The sequence below is a fragment of the Cynara cardunculus genome (genome assembly GCF_001531365.2).
Source record: "Cynara cardunculus var. scolymus isolate 2C chromosome LG 1, CcrdV1, whole genome shotgun sequence".
NCBI lineage: Eukaryota > Viridiplantae > Streptophyta > Magnoliopsida > Asterales > Asteraceae > Cynara > Cynara cardunculus.
This window is the reverse complement of record NC_037528.1, coordinates 6,313,135-6,332,158: the sequence shown is the minus strand read 5'-3', so window position 1 is coordinate 6,332,158 and position 19,024 is coordinate 6,313,135. Positions and strand designations below refer to the sequence as shown.

The 19,024-nt window shown below is 33.7% G+C and overlaps 1 protein-coding gene across 1 annotated transcript; it reads right to left on the bottom strand.

Annotated features, from left to right (window-relative positions):
* Positions 1–5,579: 5,579 nt before the first annotated feature.
* Positions 5,580–15,530, bottom strand: LOC112522318 (pullulanase 1, chloroplastic). Its single transcript, XM_025131442.1, has 28 exons — positions 15,391–15,530; positions 14,279–14,420; positions 14,106–14,158; positions 13,861–13,969; positions 13,386–13,522; positions 13,093–13,292; positions 12,857–13,006; positions 12,364–12,424; positions 11,881–12,001; positions 10,935–11,025; positions 10,702–10,795; positions 10,484–10,579; positions 10,000–10,140; positions 9,439–9,489; positions 8,984–9,054; positions 8,623–8,715; positions 8,455–8,545; positions 8,224–8,295; positions 7,902–7,958; positions 7,633–7,701; positions 7,493–7,549; positions 7,342–7,416; positions 7,144–7,232; positions 6,942–7,019; positions 6,561–6,699; positions 6,305–6,414; positions 6,127–6,226; positions 5,580–6,001 (listed from the first exon to the last, which is right to left on the bottom strand). Exons 1-28 carry the CDS (start codon positions 15,457–15,459, stop codon positions 5,909–5,911), a joined length of 2,709 nt encoding a protein of 902 aa, XP_024987210.1. The 5' UTR covers positions 15,460–15,530; the 3' UTR covers positions 5,580–5,908.
* Between the last annotated feature and the right edge of the window lie 3,494 nt (positions 15,531–19,024).

The window sequence follows — 19,024 nt, the reverse complement described above, 5'->3', positions numbered from 1 at the left end:
TATATATATATATATATATATATATATATATATATATAAGGGCCTAATCAAATAAAAACTGATTAGTTTGTGGTAACCGTGATGTTCAATCTCAACCACAAATCAATAGATAAATTAGGAAATTTATAATTTTGGTACTTTTTAATTAAAATTTTAATGTAAGAACATTTTAGGTATTTTCTCTCCTCTCTCCTCCTCCGGCCACCGTCATCTGGTGATACCACAGTGGTATCACAATGCATCTTATATGTGATTGGGTATCACACTGTGGTTGTTTGTGCGGTCGATCGGATATGTAACACAGTGGTATCACAATGCAYCTTATATGTGCTTGAGTATCACGTTGTGGTATCACCGGAGGACGGTGGCCGGAAGACGGGGACGGAGAGAGAAGAGAGGAGAGATGATAGATGTAATAACCCAAAAAAGAGGAATTGGTAGTCGTTAAATTTCAAGGGCTTATAGTGTAAAGCGATCAAAGTGAAGAGTTTAGACCCTAAAATTGAATGTAATTAAATGACAGGAAACCCAATGATCATGAAACCTACGACCATTAATATTGCCTTATCATTTCATATTCCGTGAAACCGTCGATGACTAAGTATATATATGGGGAGGACTTCAAGCATAGAGATGACAAATTCTCGGGGAAGGAAACTCATATAAGAGAGGTGAAAGATGGGGATGATTTGRTGAAGCGCAACAAGTTTATGCGTTTTTTGGGGAGAATATGATGAACTTCGAGGAACGGTTTGGAGTTATGACCTGTATGGTGAGTTACACGTAGAGATGGCCAAAAACCGGTCCCGGGCCGGTCCCAATCGGTCCTCACCTTTTTCATAACCGGCCATAACCGGTCCCGGCGTAACCGGTCTCGGTTGAAAATGATAGGACCGGTATAGGTACTTTATAACCGGTTATGAGCCGCCGGTCCCGGTCCCGGTCCCAACCGGTCCTTACATTAAAAAAATAAGATTTTTATTTTATTTTTTTAATGATATATATTTTTAATACATTATAAAATTTACAATCGAGTCACTCAATTACACTTTAAAAATGCGTTTTAATATAATTAAAATATACGTTTTCTTATAAAAATACATTATAAAATTATTTAAAAATACATTTATTTATAAAATTAATTGAATTTTCAGGCCGGGCCGGGCCGGTCCATAGTCGGTCCCATAACCGGTCCCGGTCCCGGTCGGTCCCGGTCCCACGAAACTACCAAAAATCTTAACCGGTCCCGGTTTTCGGTCCCATAACCGGTCCTTACCGGTCCCGGTCCCGGTCCCGGGCCGGTCCTTTGTCGGTCCCATAACCGGTCCTTACCGGTCCCGGTCCAGGGCCGGTCCTTTGTCGGTCCCGGTCCCGGTCCTCCGGCGGTCCCGGGCCGGGCCGGGCCCATTTGGCCATCTCTAGTTACACGTGATTTATTTTAAAATAGTTGCATGCCTTATTATCCACAAGTTGCTTGAAGTTTCTCGAGATTTTTGATATGTTGTATATACGTGAAAAGTTCGATATTTTTTATAATATGTGTTTTAAGTATTTGTGTGTCAATGGGGATGTACTACGATATGATTTTGTAAAGATGAGCATGCTTTGTAAGCTTGTCTAAGCCGTAAGTGCGGACATGCTGTGTGAGTTCGCCAGGTAATGTTGTGTGAGGTAGACATCTCTCATGACGCCGTTGCTTTGTGATGTAGACACGCACTATAATATCTTTATTTTGTGAAAAATATTATTCTCATCAAGGCATGCTAATTTATGAAACTTCGTGAAAATTGTTTATTATAAAAGTTGTTGTTCATGCATGAAAACCGTGGATTCACTGGGCCTAAAGCTCACCCAAAAATCTTTTAAAACTTTTTACCCAGACGGCTTTTGAATGGAAATAAAAGTGCAATAAAGAGAGATAATGATTAACTTCAAAGAAGGATATGTGCAGATCAAGACAGTGTTATATAGAACAAAGTTATGCTCCTCAAGATTGTAATTAGATGGTGATATAATTTGTAAGATTAAAAATTTTATTTCCGCTGCAATGTAAGTGTTTGATCTTGGGATACTAGTTTTGATATATTTAAGTATTCGAAATTTTGGGATGTTACAATAGAAAATACCTAAAATGTTCTTACATTAAAATTTTAATTAAAAATTATTAAAATTATAAATTTCCTAATTTATCTATTGATTTATGGTTGAAGTTGGATCTCACGATTATCACAAACTAATCAGTTCTCCCTTGAATGAGCCTCTATATATATATATATATATATATATATATATATATATAGAGAGAGAGAGAGAGAGAGAGAGAGAGAGAGATAGATGTGGTGAAGAGTGGAAGCAATTCAAGAGGTGGAGAGGGTATTTTTGTAGATATATATGTAGGGGTAAATTCGTATTTTATTTTTGTAGATATATTGGTACCATCACATGTACAAAGTAGATATATTTGTAGGGGTAAATTCGTATTTTATATTTTCAAATGGATAACTTTTATTAAAAAACAATATCTGAATCGTTAAGATGTAATTTTTGTTTGATAAAAAAAAGTTTGATTCTTAATAGTTATAAAAACCCTCTTGATGATTTTGTATCATGAGCTCTCCTTTAACCATTCAGCGTCCTAATTTCATCGTAAACAATTACCAAATAATTATATTTTATTATAAGAGTCTCTTAATCATTCTGATAACTTAATCAATGTAAGTAATTTCAACTCTTTTTTATTTTGATATCAAATTACTTCATGATCAAATTATATCCTACCAAACCTTGGCCCACCATTATTTGCAAAATTGAGCAAAAGACGGTACTTCTTTAACCAAAATCATACTACTAGAATGTATCGACATAAGAAAATCATCCATGTCAGCAAATATTACAAAAATAAGTAGGTTAGCAGTCAAACATATACATAGCAAGAAAGATTAAATGTCTGTTATATTATTTAAAAGAAAAATATCATCCGTTACACTAAATAACAAATTTCATTACATTTTACTCGTTTTAATGATATCAGAAATCCCTAGTTGGTTATGTATGCAAAAGAATTGATCAAATGGAGTAAGTAGAGTTGTTTATATGTATACATACGATATATATATATATATATATACATACAAGATATATGTATATATATATTATATGGAGAGAGAAAGACATAAGAGTGAGGGGAGGAGAGATTCGGGGAGTTGGAAGAAAAGCAAGGCAAGCCATTACTTCACCACCACTCTCTAATTCTATCTCATCAAGTTGCTAGCCTGTATGTGTAAACACGGAATCTCCGCTGCTTTTTCAATCCTTCTCATCATTATAATTAATTCATGTTTTTTAATTTTTAATTAAACCATAATTAATTTTCTTTATGATAATAATTATTAATTAAACCATAATTAATTTTCCTTATGATAATAATTATTAATTAATATATATATGACACATAACTGATTACTTGACAACATGTTGTAATAATTATTGATAAATAAAATATATTAAATTTATAATGTGAAGTGTATCCTTTGATTGCAACATGGAAACCGTCACCCTAAGAGGAGGAAAGGAAACTACCATCATTATGATTAATTATTAAATTAATAACAATGTATTATTTATTTTAAAAAGTCTTTAGTGAAATCTCAATAAATAAATAATTACTTACTTATAATAATTTCGTGTACTCTTCACCTATCTACTTTACAGCTTCTTAAGCACAATCCTCTACCCTCACCCCTATCATTTGCCTCTACTTCACTAAATAATATATATTATTAACCAATAACATAATCAGAATTAATAAAAGAACGTAATTTTATGTACGGTTATAGAATATAGTTAAAGTAAATATACGGAGATGACTTGACCTGCCATGGGCATATGCATGTTGGTGACGAATATAAGTGGTGGTAAAAATAATTTAGCTAAAATACCTACAACGCCTTCACCAATTAAACTCTAATGTCCTTAATTCTGAAATTCTCAATCCAATAAAAGTCATCTCATTTTTCTTATTTATATTTGCCATGATACTATTAATTTGATAACATATTCAGTGGTTCGTTTGATTAATTAGTTAAATTTTACATTAATATGTAATATGTCCACTTGTTTTCAACTTAACCCAAGTAGTAACACATATAAACACTAGTACAATGTGTTTAGTTTAACCAAAATAGTAATAAAATAACCAAAAAAATGAACCGAACAAGTTATCTTTATCGGATTAAGCAAACTGAAAATCGAATAACCTTAAGCCATTTTGGAAAAGATTTCTTATCTTAATTCTCATTCTCACATGATCCTTCGCTTATATATGAAAAAAATGGATGAAAAAAATTAAAGATAATAAAGTGATTGATTTCTCGGCATAATTTGTTTTATATAATATTTTAACGTTATGATACAAATGCAATTTACAAAAACAGAGTAGTGAAATGCTGAGTATTTTAACCTACTTTTCTTTATATCGTAACTATTTTCATCAAAAATAAAAAATAAAAAAACCCAGTTTTTAATAAATTCTTATTATGATTCACAATTGGAATTTGGAAGGAAGTAGAGTGTTAAGTTGTAAATTCTATTCTAAGCTAATAGTTAGTGGTAGTGAGTGAGTGTAGTATGTGAATTCAATTATTGAGAGAGAAAGGCACGTAAAAGCAGCTGTATGAGGGAGGCCAACAGAACAATCACTTTAACATGGCCTTCTCTCCACTCTCTTTCATTCACATACACATACCTACAATATTGTTTCATACTTTCAAATATTTAAAATTGATTTGTGTTGATAATTTGTATTATTAATATCATTGAAGTATAATAAGATTAATTTATTGATCAATGTAATCATGATAAATATCGAATAAGTAAGTAATGTGCGGAGTGCACACTTGTTTGAGTTTATTTTGATTTAGGGACGAAGCCCCTAAACGACAGGGTCCAAGAGGCAGAGGTCCTGGTTAGGGTCGAGCTGTCAGGTCAGCTTGGAAATTTTTTATTCGGGTGATATTGTCTTGTGAAAAATGCATCAGAAATCCGAATTTTAAATTTTAAACCCGGTTTAGGGTTCAAAAAACTGTCGTTTTGACAGTTTCCGTATTCATTTTTTTGAATTGGTCATTTCGTCTTGAGAGGTACACATATCCATAACGATTTGGATTCTCTGTTCTATCAACCACTGAATTTTATCCGATTGAGATTTCGATTGTACCATCGAAATACTTCAATCTGAAAGTGATACACGACTTTCAGTGGATTCCAAACAATCGAAAACCAGAAATTCTAACAATTTGTATATAAAAAAACAGTCTTAAATGTTTCATATTTAAAACAACACTTTATAAACATTATATTTTCATAGATGAAAAAATAGTTTGTAAGTTTATATAAATTATTAGGTGTGTAACAGAAGACAAATATATATTATATAGAGAGAGAGATGCTTGGTAACAACTCAAGTTGACATGGTAGCTTATACAAGGAAATCGTTGCAGATATTTAGGGATGGAAGGAGTTTTTATTCTTTTCTTATTATCAATATATATATATATATACTTTAAATACAAGTAGCCACTCCAAACAAGTGATTAGCAGTTGTTGGCAATGCACACAACTAAGCAGGAGCTGACTTTTACAACATTAATTAAATATAACAGTCCACAGATCCCAACTGGCTTGCATTGCCCTCTTGTACTCTACAAATGAACTATGCATCTCAATTTACCTGCATTGTGCATCATCCACTTGTACGCTACAAACAGACCATACATGCCCCTGTAAGTCCGAATTGCTTGTTCAAGATTCATAGAATCAAATATAACAATAGTAAACCAAACAGACCCACAGTAAATCTCATCCGGGTCTGGAAAGGGTAAGATGTAACCCTAAAAAGCCGACGCTTTTTCTATCGAGGCTCAACAAATACAGCAGCAGTTCTTGAAGGAACCCAGAAGCATCCTAATGATGGATCATATGTAGAATTTTCGGTTGACATCATCTGAAAATAGCAACCAACGCCGCTTCAAATTTAAGGCCGCCATAATAATATGCAAAAAAAGCCATAAGCAATACCAAACTACAATGGAATAAAGATTTGAATCCAAATGGAATTCTAAACTCTACCTGTACTGGATGTAATTGGAGAGCTTTTCCTCGTAAAACAGGGCTTGCAAATGAGATCTCAGTTGGGCAAACATTGATAACGACCACGATGTATGAATACCTGTTATCGAAAAAAATAGAATCTTGATTCAATCATTAAATGATATCGAGAGGGTAACGAACACTAAAAATCACTCACATTGGGTCAAGTTGAGACAACCCCGCAACACCTTCATGGCCGTCTTCAATACTCATTACTATTACACCAGGAATCTGTGACACACCAGTGTTGTGGAATCGTACTCGTTCCTGGATGAATGTTCCGTTAGTGTTTGTGATGAAATGTCTGATCCTAGGTTCTTACCCTTGCATCTTTGACATGGACCGTCCCTATATTGTTCCGAATTTTCAAGTTTTCATTAAATCAAAGCATTCATGGTGGTCTAAACACTGACCTGAATAGCATTTGCAGTCCTCAAACGCAAGAGAATCGAAGAGTATCTGATACGTAGCAAGTTTTGGAAATTTTCAAGAGCAGATAGTATGTGACTTTTCTGAGGCTTGAACAATGGGGAGGCCAATCTTGGTTTGATTCTGCGAAACAAGTCATCCAAGTTATTCATACCAAGAAAACTGCAACACTTGTGATGTATCATAAAATTACAAGATTTCCTTCTTATGGGATGTTTCATGTTAAAGTTATTAATTTTCCCATTACAATTAAGTTGCTGGTATTTATTTGGGTCAAGATTTCTCTATTTGTCTTCACTGAAAGTTAATACCATATATTTGATATACTGAAAACAGACTAAACAATGGTGAAAATAAGATCTTACATTGGCCAGCTATTTTCGTTCTTCCCTTTTGGAGGAAGGCCAACACCCCAATTATTCGAGCTGTAGCTAAAATCTAACCTGAAAAAGATGACTTGAAGACGTAAAATTAACGTAGTGGGGTTTTTTTTTTGCACATTCGGATGGTATGGTTTAAGTCGGCAATCATTTGTAATCCAATGAAGAGAAATCATGGAAACTGTACCTGTTGAACCAGTCACCAGAATTGTATGAGTCACGGTCCATAGACTTGGAACGTAGTATCTCGTCTCCACAATGGAAAAATGGAACACCCTGCAAATTTTCAGTTTTATTGGTTTGTTATGAGAATATTTGATCCTATCATTATTCTTTTTCTTTGGGACGGAGGATCAATGAACTACGGTCAAAGAAAAATCACAACCTGGGAAAGTGCTATCACACTTGTTGCTAAATGATTTATCCTGCACCTCTCGTCAACAGAAATTTCCATGGGTGTCTTTGACATTAAAGGAGGATCGTCAGAATGAAATATATAAAATGCAGGGACATGGTTTTGCACAAACTAAACGTACCTTCAAACTAATAATATCAAAGAGGGTCTCGTTGTCATGAGCAGACACATAGTTAATCTGAAACATAGCAGAGCCACCAGACGTTCAATAAGCAATCAAAGGGTATACAGATATGTTTTTTAGATGCAACAAAACCTTACTGTTTCCACCGGTTGTGAAGCATATCCAACAGGAGATCCACCATAAGTTAAAACTTCCGATCCTTTAACCTAAAACCAGAGACCAAAAACATATAAATAAGGGGATCCAGGTGCACCAATGGTCCTTGGCTAGCCAGGGTGGTTTATGTGAACCAAACTTGTGACATTCTGATCATAGTAACCTTATAAAATCTGAAATGATGGATATTAATTGAAGGGTAAGATGCTAAAATTTAATGCATGAACTTGAGTTGAGATATATATTTTACCTCTTGGCCATCGCAGTTGGTTAGCACAAAGTCCTTCAGGTTTGCAGCCATCCCAACCTAAAAATATACGACTGTGAATACTCGAACATGAAGCATATCAAGAATTAAGAACTTAATGTAGAACTTAACTGCTATCATTTACAGTCAATCGTTCTTGACCAACCCTTTCGACAAATGACATCGATGTTCATCACTCAAGTATACACTCAAAGGAATTTGGAGAACATGATCCGCATAGTTGATACCGTTTAAGACGTTGATCTTAGTTTTTTATAATTTCATGAAATTATAAATATATAAGGAACCATTTGAGAATGTTTACCTGAATATGATCCTTTGATACAGCAAGTGTATGTGCTGCATTAGCCTCCGTACCATGGTCGTGACCATTTGGCTGTAAAATTGAGTTACAATTATCTCAATCTCAGCACCCACCATTAGCAGAAAAAAGTTACCACTGAAGAAAGTCGCCATCTTTTTGGCTAAACAGGATACAAGACTACAAAATTAAATTGTCCAAAAGAATAGAAATTAAAGAATACATTAGCATTACTTGCAAAGATAATCCTGTGAGAAACCCCTGTTGAAGAGGATGACCAAATGGAGATCCACCAAGCAATGCATCCCGAATTCGATCATTAAAGCTGAATGAAATATATTAATCATTTATCGTTGTCTAAATAAATGTTCCAACTATAATAAATTGATCCATTTTGTGTACCTCCCAATTCCGCTTCCCGCTAGATTGAACTGTGATGCATTTATGCCACGACCATTGTTTGCCACTTCACCAAAGTCCCAACCTTCACCATACCTGAATAGAGGAGAAATTTAAACATAAACCTCAGGAAACAACCAGATACAAAGCCCCCCGCCCCGGGGGCCGATGATGAATGTCTCATCATTTTGCATTGGCAAAAAGCATTGATCGTGCTTTTCAAAGACTGCTTTACACATTCTAAAGARTCAACACAATAGAGACTGCTAAAAAAGCTAACATGTTATAGCTTTACAGTGAAATGACTACAGTTTTGAAGATTATCAATCAGTTGGAAACCATATAATGGTGGCTTCATTCTTACATGAAAATACTTGAACCATCTACTTCGTCTTTGTCCCTTGACAAGTTTCTAAGCAAGCTCTTAGCTCTCATCTGTGATTAGAAAAAAAGAAGTTACAAATCAAACGAAAGCTTCTGTTTTTTAACAATAGCAAGTGCTTTCAGATATCCAAGATTACTTGTCTAAACTGCTACTCCCTCTGTTCGCTTCCTGGGATGTCCCAAAAGAACTGCAACAGTTCTTGTTTTGACAACCTCTTAAAATCTACCTTATCAACCATCTCATTGTCATCATTACAGAGAATTGATGATATTGTTCTGGGCCCACAGAATTTCCTATGTTGTCATTATCGGAGGGTATTTAACACATTTGCTTAATAGTAAAAATTCCTTCTAAACTATGTGATCTATCAAACATTGCAATTTTCATGGCATGGATGGAGGGGTATAAGAGAAAATAAGGTTAGAGTGTCATACCATGGTACTTTTCATCATATGACCCATAAGATCAAACCGGAACCCATCAATCTGTAGGAGATCAGCAATGTGGTATTTAGAATCATAAAAGATGTAAATACAAAGGTAGAATTCGTAGTGGTTTAGGAGTACTGATTCGAACTTCTTAAACATTTTGAGCTAAATAATAATGCAAATGTAGAATTTGTGGTGGTTTTAGGTTTACTGATTTTAACTTCTTAAACATATGGGTTGTTGTGGAAGTAAACATCTCATTGTGAACTCACAGAGTCTGAGGCAAAATGATCTGTTTCAACTTTGTATAATTGAGTAATATACTCTTTGGCCACTTTACTATTAAATTTATTTATTTGGCCCACCCGTCTTACTTTCTGGCCAAAAACAAACTGTTGTTCTAAGCATCTTTTTAATAAGGCCAAACTAATCAAACCACTTTAGTTTCGACCGAAAGTAAGACCTGAGAGCATAGAATGGTTGAAACATGAGGCACAAATGCCACATAAATAATTTTCATGCTCAATTCTTTTTTGCTGTATATAAGGGGAGTGATGGTACTTTTACCTTATAATTGCATGCCCAGTTTAAAAGATCATCAACGATTAGACGATCAACCATAAAATGCTCACTCGCAGTGTTATTTACACATGTGCTGTTCTCAATGAAACCATCTGCATTCCTTCTCAAGTAATAACCTGGAACAATCTATTAGGGAATCCAAGTTAGGCATCTTGCATTCCTATTTGTATACTCCCTCCATCCCATGTTGCAGCATTTTCCATTTTGGGATGTCTTATAAAAATTCCAACATTTCCTCTTTCAGAAAGTTTTTCTAGCTATCCTTGACTTGCCCATCGTCATTGATGCTATTAATTGGGATTCATAAAAATCCATTATTTTGTCACTAATGAAGGTTATTTTAGACATTTGACAAGTAGTCAACACCCTCAAACGTGGCAAATTATATGTTGCAATTTTATGGGACAGAGTCAGAGAGTACCTTTTTCTAATGAACATAGAAACGGAACTTGAGAATCAAATGAACAACCTTGTCAAGCACAGAGTTATCAGCTATGGGCCCACTTCCATGTAAATGATTGTAAACAACATCTAACACAACCCGAAGACCTAAACGATTAAGTGCCTGCACTCCATTATATCACCACAACAATTGTCAACCAAGAAATGAAAATGACAACACCCAAATCCAGTACATCTTTTAATCAGTTTGACTGTACACTGCAAAAGAGGAGTAAAAATATTAACCTGCACCATCTTCCGGAACTCCATTATACGGCATGGACCATTGGGGTCAGTTGCATAGCTTCCTTTAGGGACTCCCCACAGAACAGGATTATAGCTTTTCAATGGAAAATGCAAAAGTATTAGCTTCTATCTATGAGCAAGAAATTTCTAAAATTTTGGACAACCCAAATTATTGCAACACATAATAAAAAATATAATAGAATCATTGTCAAGAATTCAAGAGCATGAATTACCCCCAATTGTATCCATCCTCATCTTGAATGGCTGTGATGTATTCCTGTTGCTCAGCTGAATCTGGTGGCAAAGATTTGAGCATCTCCATATCTGATCTTTTACATGGCAACCACAAAGAGATTCAGCAGATGACAATCTAATGTATTTGAACATTGATTTATCAAACCAAAGGGACTTTGGCCTGGTGGCATCCGGGTTACCGGTAGAACCCAGTCTCCCAGGAGATAAGAGGTTCAAACCTCGCCAAAGGTGAGGAGGGTGTGAGTTCATTTTCCGTATATAAATATTATATACTTACAAAAACACTGATTTATCTAAGTGTTCAAAAGCTATCTTGTGAAGAGAAGCAGCTTTTAAGAAACTTTCAGTTCTTTTCACAATTTAGTCTAACGGGTCGTTTACCAAACACTTACTGATTAAGTGCTTATGGGCAAAAGTAATCACCTTCACTTGCCTTGTAGGGTAACATTCTTGGTCATCAAAATGGATTGTGGTAAGCGCCTTTTACCCGGTAAGCGCTTACCGAGTAAGAGTCTTCTCCCTCACTTACCTTCTTGTTCTTTGTTATGCCTCTTACCGGGTAAGATTCTTTGTCCTTGTCATGCTTACCGGTAAAGTAAGTGACACTCGGTAAGCGGTTACCCGGTAAGAGTGTGGTAAACGGGCCCAAGCCTCAAAGACATCCATAACATGTTGACCACCAAGAATGACCAAATTTGTAACAATATTTTCGTACTGAAGCCACAAAGATGAACCACAAAGCTACATGCTATCATGTGTCTCCTTTCGTATTTCATATTGCACGAATTTGGCGTTAGCTCATTTTAGTACATGTAAAAGAACTTCAAGATGGCAGGTCCCACTATATTGTCATCATCATCAGGACTTATGAGAACATTGTAAATTTGAATAATAAGAATAAAGGAAATGAAGAATTCCTCTTACCCACAAACTTCCATTTGTCCTTCTCATCGTCAACATCGGCAAATTGGAAGGCTGGCAGCAGATGGATATGTGTGAGGCCAGCATCTGACAATTTCTTCAAATGAAGTACACCATTTGAGTCCTTCAACCAAATAATATTTATATGTCAGTGGTGCATTTTGAATGTGTAATAGAGAAGGAATAAGCACACGCCTTATCTAAATTGTTAAAAATTATCTTCTTCATATGTTCTCATCTTTGATTCAGCCAGGTCTTGTGTATTTCATTTTCTTTTTTCTTCAAAAAACCTGGTTATTTTGAGGAAATAATGATGTGTATATCGACTTAGATCGACAAAGCAATGGCTTACAAATTTTGAATCGGCTAAAAAGAATGCTGGTGTATGCATTTGGTCAATAAACATCAATAGAAGAATCACAGTAGGATCCCTGTACTGATGCTTCTTTTCTTGCTAGAAAACATAACTTGGGGATCAGAAGCTACCTGAGAGGTGAAGGCAAGATAACCTCCACGAACTTCAGGATGCACAGTAGGGTCATTAACACTGTATGGAATTATATGTTAGATCAAGAAAAAGGATAAAGAAAAAAAAAGCAAACAAACAATCCCATCGATTCGTTTTTAGCTTCTCCGTGTTTCTTCTTAGCAAAGTGCCATAAATAATTAGTGTTTCTATTGGCCCTGGAGGACATTTAAATACTTGACAATTCCAAGACTTATGTAGTACAAGATGGTCAAAGGTTATCTCTGTTCAAATGTTAATACCCAAGATGTTCTGCAAATTATGGACAAAACTCGGTTCGAACAAATGCTAAAAGTCCGTAGGTGGCTTTGATGCATTTCAACCTTGAGAATTGATGAATCAAGAAAGGAATCTAACACTTGCAATCTTAAAAAACCTGTTCCTTATATGTTGTACATCTAGGCAAGAATCAATTTTCTATAAAGAAAATGAGGCTAATGACACATGACATACCTGAAATCTCTGATATGCAGTTCATAGATACTAACATCAGAAAAATCTGCTATCTCAGGCTTCTCATCTGCCAAATTACCCCATGCCTGAGGTTTTAAAGCATCAGAATCAAGATTGGCTAAAAAAGTCCGCTTCCCATCACCCGAGAGCCTAGCAAAGAAAAGAAAGCAGTGTCTGAGCAAAAACACTACATAATCGGTAACGACCCAAGGAAGGAAACGATTGAGACAGCATACCCTCGGGCATATGGGTCATTTGCAATACATTTTTCTATCTTCAAGGTGCTGGGATGGTAGACAGATACTTCGTAGACATAATAACACCCCTCCCAACTTCTTGGACCATTCACACTCCAAACTCCATCAGACTCCTTAAGTTGGACGATCTCAAGCGCTTCGCCACCAGAGGGTCCACTATAAATTAGTGCACGTACTTCCTGTTTTAAGACACACATGAGCCCAAGAAGTTCCAATAAGAATATTAATATATTTCAGGTGAACACAGAGTAAATAATTAAAAGTGAAGTTACTTGAGCGGTTGGAGCCCATAGAAAAAGTGAGACTGCTTTATTTGAGAAAATAGCACCAAGAGGACCCGTATAAGAGAAAAGGTCGTCAAGAACACCAGGTAGCTGCAAACCAGTAACACTAATGCATTGTCCATTGGCTGCACAATGTAGCAAAAGTGTGAATTGCTGCAAGTAAGAAGCATTTTTACAGGCTATAATCATCTGGAAAAGAAACTACAAGCTATGGAACATGTATCAAGTTTAATTTTTAGGCAATTGCAAAATACTTGTGGATTTCACTTCACCCATAAAACAACAATTACAAAAAGATAACACAAAACATGATCCCAGGTGGCCCTGAGGAACACGAAGTGGCGACCTATGGGGAGGAGCTCCAGGCCTAGCCCCTTTATTTGCCAGTTGAGCTGGCCCTCAAGGTTGATTGAATATCTTTTTAAGGTAAACTACAAGGAGAAGAAGCAGCATAAAATCTTACCATCAAAGAAAGCAACAGCCAACTGGTCTTTGAGTATAGTTTTGGGATCCAAAGCTGTAGGAACCTTAAAAGCTTTATAATCTCGTATATGAGGAAACTTATCTCTCACCTGACGGGAAATCAAGTAAAGAAGCATAATAATACAATATGATATTATCAAACGGATTCTACAACGAACCATAACAAGCAATTAGAAGTCTAAAGAAGGTAGGTCAATAGATAGAGCTTGAAATCAACCATCTTACATTTTCAGGAAGCCTCTGATCATATCTCTCAAGCTCAATGTTCAAATCATAGCCTGTTTGTGGTAAAACGCCAATCTTATGTTAAAGATGCTGTCTCAATTTATAAGAATCCCTGTTCTGAAAGAAAACCAGATGAGCATAAGTGCCTGACCAGCTATAGGTGGAGCACACACCTTCAATTCCAGTTTCTGCAATAGTCAAAGCAGCAGAGCTACTGGAGTATAAAAAACATGAACCACCAACAGCATCCACATTCCAAGCAATAACTGATCTCGAGACCCAGTATGCTCGAGAATAGGATAGGCTATCCTGCAACTGATAAACGGTACTCGTTAAAAGCCTTGCAAATTAGTATGATAGAAAGTGACATGAAACAACAAAAGTGATAACAACAAACCTTTTATCCTAAAATAATTGGGGTGGCCGAAATCAAGGAACTATCAAATAATGGAACAAGTACTATCAGATCATCCCAATAAATGCTACACGGATTCCGCTTCAATTAGTTCCACCCTTGCCTTTCTCAGTTATCATGATTCTGATCCTTTTAATCTTTTTAAATCACAAATCAACCTTGCCAAACTCAACTAAATTTACACACATCCAATGCCCATTTTGCTTCTTGATGGCCCAACCTTCTGTCCTATTCTCATCTTACAAGTTCCATGTCCCCTTCTGAATCCAATAAAAGGTCAATTCTCGATTATGGTAATCCAAACAGTTAGGGGCTTTTAGTTATAGCTAAATCTATATAGTATATGAAATCTTACAAAGGTTGTCCCAATTTTCTACAGAGACCAGAAATTTCCTGACCCATGTCCCAAATCTTGCATACTCGGTATTCTTGGTCAACAATTTGAGGTTATTCTCAACCAAGCACACGTTACACACCTACGGCATTTCCTAAGGGCTAAGGCTACACCAAAGCAACCAAAAAACCCTTACAATACAACTACTATGAATTGTGAATGGGCATTACATTTAAAACTCCATATATCATTATTTAAAATAACCAACGAAAAGAAGCATCTAACTAAGAACCCAAGATCAATCAATCACCCAACTCTCATTTAATTGTATAAACCGATTGTAACCAATTTGATTATCTCGAAATGAATTTATTTGTATAAACCGATTGTAACCTCATTACAGAGTACCCTTAAACATAAAAAGTTAAGATCTCAGAACCCCCATAAAATACAATGTCAACATACGAGTATCAGTAACAAAACAGACTAACACTTCTAGGGCCAAAGAAATCATACTAGTAATAAAAAATAGGAACCTTCGGGGGTGATGAAGCGAGTGAAACTGTTGAACTTGAACTTGAGCAGTAACAATGGTGAGTTCTCATTGTTCTGCATTTGACGATGGGGAGATTGGTTGGGGTAAAAGAACCACTCTGTTTGTTGTGGGTATCGAAGGGAAACCACCTGGACGACGGAGTACGAACGGGGGAGATGATCGCAGGAAGAAAGGCAGAAAAAGATTGGCAGAGAATGGACATTTGGAAGATGACTGAGGTTCACAGGTTCTTGGTTTTCAGTTATTTAAACCAAAGCCCGGTTTGCAACGGATCTTGACCCGATTCTATGCCCGATTGCGAAAAGATAATATGTTAATAAATACAGTAGTTCGTTTCGTACTATTATTTTATTTTTAAATAAAATACTAACGGTAAAAAATTATTTTAATTCACCATATCTTTCAGTTGGGGGATACATTTCATTAAATGATATCTTATATAATTAATTTTAAAAATAAAGGAATAAAAGTAGTTAATTATATAAAAGTTATTTAAGCTATTTATCTAAGGGGCCGTTTACCTAGATCGTTATCCAGTAAGCACTTATCATTAGAAATCGACACTATAATTTATTTTATTGGATAAGATTGTAGCACATTAAAATTGTAGAGAATGCAACAAGTTACCCGGTAAGCACTTATCCGGGTAAGAGTCGTCACCTTCACTTACCGAGTAAGACTCTCAATCTTTATCATTGCTCTTACAGTGTAAGATTTTTGACCATGACCATGTTCATCAGATAAGGAAAATTACTCAGTAAACATTTATCAGGTAAGGTTTAGTAAACGGATTCTAAAATTACTTTTACTATATTTTTTATTTTAATATGATTTATTTTTTTATTTAGAAAGTATTTTATATTTAACGTATTCATAATAATTGTATTTAATTTTTATTTAAATAATTCATTTTTATTTAAAGCAAAATTTTTAAAAAATTATAATTTTCATCAAAATCACATGTGATTTATAAATTTTTTTTTCCAAATTGTTTTCTTAATCACATATGATTTAAAGCTTGAAAAATAATTATTTAAATTAAACAATAAAAAAGAAAAATAATGATAATAGAAATCACATGTGATATGTAGCAAAACACATTTAAAATGTATAAGATTGCATGTATTTCAAAACATAATTCGTAATTTATACATGTCACATATAATGTTGTAGATAACTTACATTTATTTTCCATTATAATCAAGATCATATATGATACATGACGAAAATTATTGATTCTTTTTTGGACAAAAAACGTTGATTAATTGCAGATATCACATATGGTTTTTGAATAAAATTGTACAAAATTATTCCATAAACTATTTCAACAAAAGTAAATATTTTTCAAATGTTGTAAAAAATGTAAAATAAATAAATGAAAATTTTATCATGATTAAATCATAAAATTATAAAAAAAAATCATGAATAGATACCTTAATTAAATACATTGAATAATCTTTATAAAAATAAATGAATTTTGATATATAATTTGTATACAAGAAATGACACATATGCCCTTTTGACTGGTTTTCTAGAAAAGTTCTGTTTAAGACAATATTCAAACAAGCGATTAATCCATAATTATTCTTTTTATTTTATTAAATACATACCGTTTTCGTATGAACCTCTTTCTTTATACACACACATATATATAACAATTCAATCTCATTGTCGGAATGAATTAAAAAAAATTTATGTCGCTCTTTTTTATAATGTTTTAAATAATTATGTAAACTTGAAATTTTATCTTATTTCCATTATTTAAAAAAAACAATATAAATAATATGTTATTGTAAAATAGAGAACAAATCATTAAATTTATCTATTTAAAAAAATCTTTTTTTAACATTAAAAAATAACTTAACTTTAACCATACTTCAAGTTCAAATCGGTGGACTCATATTAAAATAACCTATTTTTATTATCTTTAGATCATATTTAAATATATTATTTAAATTAATAAACTTTTACATTATAAAAAAATACCTCGATAAATATTTAATTATATACAGTAACAAATAAATTATTAAACACAATATGTATTAATAAAGTAAAAATTAAATATTGAGAGGATAGTTTTTAAAATTAAATAAATAAGGGAAATGTTCATGTCATATTTGTGGAGAAACAACTACACAGTCGACTCACATCCTCTCTCCATTTTGTCAAAAGTTTTGTCGTTTTAACGATATGTTGGGTCTATAATACCAGTAAATTTGTGTTTTTTTATCGTGTGAAAAAAAATGTTTTAAGCAGTTATTTTAAAGAAATCTATAAATTTAAAGAATTTTACCTTTTTTTCATACTTTCTACGTTTTTTAAGAAATTTCTGAAAAATCAATTGGAACAAAAAATTCGCTAACAATCCTTAAAATCTCCATTTTCATTATTTTGAAACATCTGTTGAAGATGTTTTCATTAACTTTAAGTGTAGCTTAGCTTGTAAGATTTTGAATTTGTTTTTATGATGGTCCCCCTTAGGAGCCTTTTACCAAACACTTACCCGATAAACGCTTACCGGTAAATTTAACATTATCATTTACTTACCAGATAAGATTTTAGTCCACCAAAACGGTATCGTATGCAACAATTTACCTGATAAGCGCTTTACCGTGGTAAGAGTCGTCGCCTTTACTTATCGGGTAAGACTCTTGGTCATTGTATCTCTCTCTTACCGGGTAAGATTCTTGATCCTTACCATATTCATCTGGTAAGGTAAAATGACTTGGTGTTCACTTACCCAAGTAAGCGTTTGGTAAACGGCCCCTTAGTTGAAATACTCATAATTAAGTTGATCAGTATATTCACAATTATCAATAAAAAAAATTGTTGTTACAGTAAGATTTTGTTCTATCTATATTATTTTTGTAGCTTTTAGTTCTAGAGGAGCGATCAAATGCAAACCACCCAATTTGTACAAACCGTGCAAATCACCTTCATCCGTCGATTTCATTGTTTAATCTTATGAAATTTTTCTATGAAAGTGTTTAATCTTGTGAAATTGTTTCATATAATACTTTTTCGGATGAAGTTGTTTCATATGTAGTTATGAAATTGTTTCATATAACACTAAATGAAATTTTAATAAAACTGTTTCATATATTTCTCTAAAATTAAAATAATGTAATTCTTTAAAATAATGAAAATGATAATATCAATGATTAACACCCTCCACAATAAAAATAATTAATGAACCCCTCATAATTACAAAAAAATGAACAAAATGAAAAATTATGATTAGTTAAATGAGGTTTTATACGGTTTATACAAATAACGTGGTTTGCAAAATAAACCTCCGCTTTAATCATTAATAAAAATGATACTTGAAAATGGGTTTGTTTAGGCTTGAGAATAGATCTCGAACTAGCTTCGACCGACCACCATTTTTGTTTCTATAATCATTAATAAAAATGATATTATAAAATTTAAATTGAAAATTGTTTTAAAGTAAAATAAAATATCATAAATAAAAGTATATATTTGTAAAAATAACTTAATTATTATCTATACTATATTATAAAGCATTTGACTAAAACTCTTAAAAACTCTTAAACTCTTAAAACTTTTAAACCCGTTCATCCCTAAACAATTTCATCCATATCCGATTTCATCCC